The sequence below is a fragment of the Lygodium microphyllum genome, chromosome 3 (assembly GCF_053477565.2).
Source record: "Lygodium microphyllum isolate KBCC chromosome 3, Lygodium_microphyllum_v1.1.10, whole genome shotgun sequence".
In the NCBI taxonomy this organism is placed as follows: domain Eukaryota; kingdom Viridiplantae; phylum Streptophyta; class Polypodiopsida; order Schizaeales; family Lygodiaceae; genus Lygodium; species Lygodium microphyllum.
In genome coordinates, this window is record NC_141137.1 from 33,166,583 (window position 1) to 33,171,952 (window position 5,370).

Here is a 5,370-nt window from a genome sequence, read left to right on the forward strand (position 1 = left end):
AACATAGTAAGCTTTTGCTCCTAATTCCATGAGCATAAGCTCGTGATATTGAATAGTAGAGGGAAAAACAGGGGAATAAGCCCCTTTTCCTAGGATGGGAAAAGGTCAAAGTTCTTGGGAGAAAGGACCAACAATTTCTTGCTTAGGAGAGCCATTAGAGACACAGACCGACCCTTATAAAACTTCTTGTATATAAAAGTATTTCCTTTAGGAAGGCAACAAATAAACTCAAGCTTTCTTTTCCTTTCAATGAAAGTTTAGCCTTCGGTGTTATACCTTTGACCTCTCTCTCTCTCTCTCTCTCTCTCTCTCTCTCTCGCCCGCGTCTGTGCCTTGCCTGCCTGCTCGCGGTGACTATCTGTAACCCTAATTGGCCCATGGCAACCACAGGCAGCACCAACATGCAGGCGAAACTGGTACGCTTTCGCTGAAGATTTGATTTTTTGAGCAAAAGCCTTCTCCGCAAGGGTTTTCTTTACAAATTGCATCAGCAGGTGTCATCCGGAATGTTTATAACAGCAGCCAGTATGATAGCGGATGGGATTATCCGAGAGAAGGATAATGACTCCGTTGACTGTCACGGCATCCTGTCGTCAATTGCAGAACGCTTCTGAATGCAGGTCACCGGACCTTGAAGGACTATGTAGTCATCCTGCGATGAGATTCACCATTAGAATCTCATCAAGTTGCTGCAGATTAAATGATCAGTCGCCATAGGACGGGTCCATCTGAAACCCTGCATCCTGATTTCAGTTCATTTACAGAAAGCAGGTTGACCCTTCAGAGAAGAAGAGAACAGAAGGGAAGGCTGAGATAGGCGAGACGTTGTCGTATTATTGATGGTCAGAATCTCTCTAAGTTTAGAGATGCGGCCCACATTCTACTGGGGGATAAAAATGCCACAGATTCAGGTTCTAACAAGTTACTCAGAAGGGAAGGCTAAGATATGCGAGATCTTGTTGTATTATTGATAGATTGGAATCCCTCTAAGTTTAGGGATTGGCGCACATTGAAACGGGGGATAAAATTGCCGCGACTCTGGAGGATTTATTTATTGCCTGAATAGTTCCTTTGCACTGTAGTTTGGTTCTTCACTTTCATCACTGATGTCTTTTTGTGTGGGTTGATCAGGTGCTTCTAGGTGACATGGGAGCTGGAAAATCAAGCATGGTGTTGCGATTTGTCAAAGGACAGTTTTATGATTATCAGGTAAGAAGCAGATGCAAGCGCTAAGCAAAGCTTTCATGTAAAAAATGTAATCATATCTCGCAATTAAGTTAGCTGTGATGGAAAACTAGTGCTTCTAATCTCAATACTATTTATGTTGTGCTCTAGGAATCCACAATTGGTGCAGCCTTTTTTTCTCAGACATTGGCTGTCAATGAGACCACAGTTAAATTTGAAATATGGGATACAGCAGGACAAGAAAGATACCACAGTCTTGCTCCCATGTACTATCGTGGGGCTGCTGCTGCAATAATTGTTTATGATATCACTAACAGTGTAAGGCTTAGATTGGCTTATGCCTATGCTGTCATTCTTTTGTTTTGGATATTTTATCATGTAATAAGTGATTAAAAAGAGCAAGTGTGATGTGGATATATCAGAAGAGAAATAATGCCCTCTTGAGCCAAACATTGTTTTTGTTACAGGATTCATTCACACGTGCAAAAAAATGGGTCCAGGAGCTACAGAGGCAAGGTAGATTTTTGAACATTCTTCATTTGAGGTTTTGTAACATCTAATAGACGATTCTTTACATGCCTTGAGTCTTCTAATGTTTCCAGTCCAGTGATTTTTGGTGAACAGCAGCCAAATAAGCTAACAAGTGGGTGCAATTGACTGCAGGGAATGCGAATCTTGTGATGGCCCTTGCAGGAAACAAGGCTGACTTAGCATCCAAGAGGAAAGTTGAACCAGAGGTAAATCCAGTGTTCTGTACAGTGAATTGGTTAGGTTTGGTATTGTTGTGCTCAGAATTTAGTTGCTTGCAAGTTCAAAGATGCAGTTACAATGCAGGGAATGTACAAGTGAGACCATGGCACGGTTATGAGGGTCAGGTGTGTGCCTGACATTCTCTGGCTGCTCAGTCAGTGAAAGATGGGTTATTTTGCACTGTAGTTTTTGGGACTTGCAGGTCTCACTGAGTTCTTGTAGGATGGGTCTAGTTTGTGAAAGAGTGAAAGGATATATTAAGAAAGATAGAACGGGATGGGTCTAGGCTGTGAAACAGGAAAAAGACATGTTAAGAAAGATAGATCTGGGCTTGTGAAACAGTGAAAGAGCATGTTATGAAAGTTTGGGAATATTTTGGGCCATGAAGCAGTGAAAGCACTTGTAAGGGAAGTCTGGGAGATTTTTTTTCAGAAAGACCTAGAGTTTCTTGCGACCAAGCATCTGCTGCAGCCTTAACTGTGGAGCTCATGTTATTCGGCAGAAGACCTGCATTTGCTTCCATTGCTACTGATCTAATAAATTGGTTGAGCCAGACTTGAATAAAACTTCTGTTGCTGCTGCGAAGCCCAATCCTCTTGGGTTGAGCCACACGTGAATAGAACTTCCATTGTCACAGAATAAGCCCAATCCTCTAGGCATCTGGCCATCTGATTCAGCCAAAGACCATTCTTCTGACAAAAGGATTGTCCTATCAGTGACATACATACTACACTTGCATGTACGATCTCATTTCAATATGCCTGTGGAAAGGCTGGGTTCTCTTTGACTTAGGACAGACTCTTTGTTTTCATGGGGGGATGAAAGGTCTTTGGAGGCACTGTTGATTGGAGGGACTGTTTATTCATCTGGATGGATTGGATCGTGTTGGCTCTTCTTTCAATGCCCCATGTACATGTGGAACCAAGCAAGTAGGTGCAAAACGGCTAACATTTGTCTGGAGGGGCCTTGTCTAGTTCTCTCAGTTGTTTATAAGTCAGCTATAGTTTCTTGTTGGTAAGTTGGCCTATAGTTTCCTTGAGGGGATCTACTGATGCAATATTGTCTGTTTTCAGGAAGCTCAAGCATATGCTGATGAAAACGGATTATTCTTCATGGAGACATCAGCAAAGACTGCACAGAATGTGAATGAGATCTTTTATGAAATAGGTACCGCAATGCGGCTTATCTTGATTAAGGTTTTCCAGTATGATCTAGAAAGGGTGCTTTGTTGCCGCTTTTTATGAAGTTGGAAACTTGCTTGGGATTTTATGCATGCATACACATGAGGGCATGTCTGCTTACAAATGCAAGTGTAGATATGCTATGTGCAGACTAATATCTAGAGTCAATGTATGGCTACTTGTGTAAAACACATTGGCATACATGTATGTGTGTATCACTTGTACAGATATGCAAATTATGTTTAGCCACAAATGTGTCTGCATGGGGAAACATACAATGTGCATCTCTAAATGCTCATCATATTGTAATGCATGCAAGTTTGTTAAACTGCACGAGTGCCATTTCAAGGTTCAGCTATCACGGACGTTAGAATAGTTTGCACTTGTCTTATGGGATTTTCTAGGAAATCTGACTACTTGTACTCATATTGACATACACATACTCATGACAGAGGTGCCTCACATGTTTAGATTGGATGGACATTTCCATTCCTGTTTTGCTTTGTTTCTGTAGTGTTCAACTCTGAGCTCCTTTATGGTAAATGATTAAAGTGGGATACTAGTATTGCTTATGTTTACAGAAGCAAGTATTTCAGCTACTTTGTTACCTTTCAATTGCCATGGGAGATTGAGAGTATTCGAAGTTTTTGAATGGGGCTTAAGGAGTCTTTTCCCCCCCTGATTTTGGTTTGAGTCATTTGCAAGTTTGTGATGTGTTCCTCATGATGTCCTTAGCCAAAATATCTGCTTAGCTTCTTATCATTTTGTTTCATGTGGCAGCAAGAAAGCTACCAAAAGCTCAGCCTGTTCAACCTCCCAGTGGGATGGTAATTGGTGACAGGCCAATGGAGAGAACACAACGGGGTGCATGTTGCTCATAGAACATAGAGCTGGTTTGAGCATTGTGCTGACTGTTAGCCTTCACTGCGTGTATGTGTACATATATTCATGTGGGCAGGGCTCTTTGTCACCTCCAAGGAAAGCAAATCGCTTGTAGTTCATCAGCTTTTTGATAAAACCTGAGTTGATTCTTCTACAACTGGAGGATGACTCCGTTGGTTTAATCAAAAACTTGCTGGATGAACATATACCAGACAGTTCAAGGAATTCAATGGTATTGCTTTGTCAATAAGAAAACTGCAGGAGCAGATTGTACAATGGAAGATTTAAATTTGTGATTGTAAAATAATGTACTTATATGATTAGCACCTCTGAAATTCCTTGTGCATTTGATCAATTGTTGTACCAAGTTCACTTTCTTTGAGTAGTGATACACACTTGAGACTGTTTTGCCAGGAGTCCAAATGTTTGGCTGTGTCATACGGTAGTTGCTTGCTTGTTGATGATGACTGAAATAATGGAATTTGGATGATGAATGCTCTATGGGATTTAATTGGAGGATATATGCAGAGTACAAGCTCAAAGCAATGCCCATGAAAGCCTGTCATTAAAGTATTTCTTGGTTGAAGATTTATAATGAAAAATACATAGCATTTCTTGGTTGGTTCTCATTATTGTTGGTCTATTTTCTAATGAACAATGTAGAACATAGCATGGTTTGGTCCTTCAAGAATTAACTAATGGTATTTGATGATTGGGCTAGGGTGTTTCTATGTCCGATGCTATGAGGGTTTCTATTGGTCAGATCAAAGCAACATTACACTCTTGAGATTGAGGCTAGATTAGAAAATTCTCTCTTAAGATTTAGAGAGTAGCATGGACATCTAGGGAGAATAGGATATGCATGATTTGTTATTGCTATGTAGAGTCACAGGAGCATTGGTGGCTAAGGAGAGTAACTGCAATTCATAGAGGAGCATGCATATGTAGATGCCTTTTGTATTTTAAGATATCATTGCTCATTTGGGGTTTTGGTTAGCTTATTCAAGTGATGGATTACTTCAATTAGAATAGAAAGTCTTTTGTCTTTGAGGTATAGCGGCATTGAGAGGGATTTGTGTGTAAAGCTATAGACATCCTAGATACAAATCATTAGCTTCTTGAAGCCCATTAATGTACCAATCCCTTTTGTCCCATAACATGTGCTTTGTAAAACTTGGGCTCACAATAGAGCACAATTTGCTTAGATCAAGGTATCTCAAAATATAGTTGTGAAGAGATTATATAGCCTATGGAAGGGTGGCAAAATGGGAGCTCTCCTTGTCTTTGGCCCCATGTATGTTGTATTACATCATACTGATTGGTGGGAGTTGAACTCATTAGCTCTTCGTATTGGTAGATATATTCAAGATGT

General features: G+C 40.5%; 1 protein-coding gene across 2 annotated transcripts; it reads left to right on the forward strand.

The window, feature by feature from the left end:
- The first annotated feature begins 219 nt into the window (after positions 1 to 219).
- On the forward strand, positions 220 to 4,333 carry LOC148038207 (ras-related protein RHN1-like). Of its 2 annotated transcripts, XM_087669905.1 has the most exons (8): positions 220 to 416; positions 1,132 to 1,209; positions 1,336 to 1,503; positions 1,653 to 1,701; positions 1,849 to 1,922; positions 2,761 to 2,864; positions 3,009 to 3,102; positions 3,897 to 4,333. In XM_087669905.1, the coding sequence occupies exons 1-7, from the start codon at positions 378 to 380 to the stop codon at positions 3,079 to 3,081; spliced, it is 585 nt and encodes a 194-aa protein (XP_087526031.1). In that variant the 5' UTR covers positions 220 to 377; the 3' UTR covers positions 3,082 to 3,102; positions 3,897 to 4,333. The 2 variants fall into 2 exon arrangements, with proteins under 2 accessions (XP_087526031.1, XP_087526029.1); XM_087669903.1 differs by lacking the exon at positions 2,761 to 2,864 and having other exon boundaries at positions 228 to 416.
- The last annotated feature ends 1,037 nt before the right edge of the window (positions 4,334 to 5,370 follow it).

Excerpts from the sequence above, each read along its gene's own strand:
- LOC148038207 (XM_087669903.1), top strand. The coding sequence starts at position 378 with ATGGCAACCACAGGCAGCACCAACATGCAGGCGAAACTG. Across the intron at positions 1,504-1,652 it reads TTTATGATATCACTAACAGT|GATTCATTCACACGTGCAAA; the intron begins GTAAGGCTTAGA and ends TTTTTGTTACAG. Across the intron at positions 3,103-3,896 it reads TGAGATCTTTTATGAAATAG|CAAGAAAGCTACCAAAAGCT; the intron begins GTACCGCAATGC and ends TTCATGTGGCAG.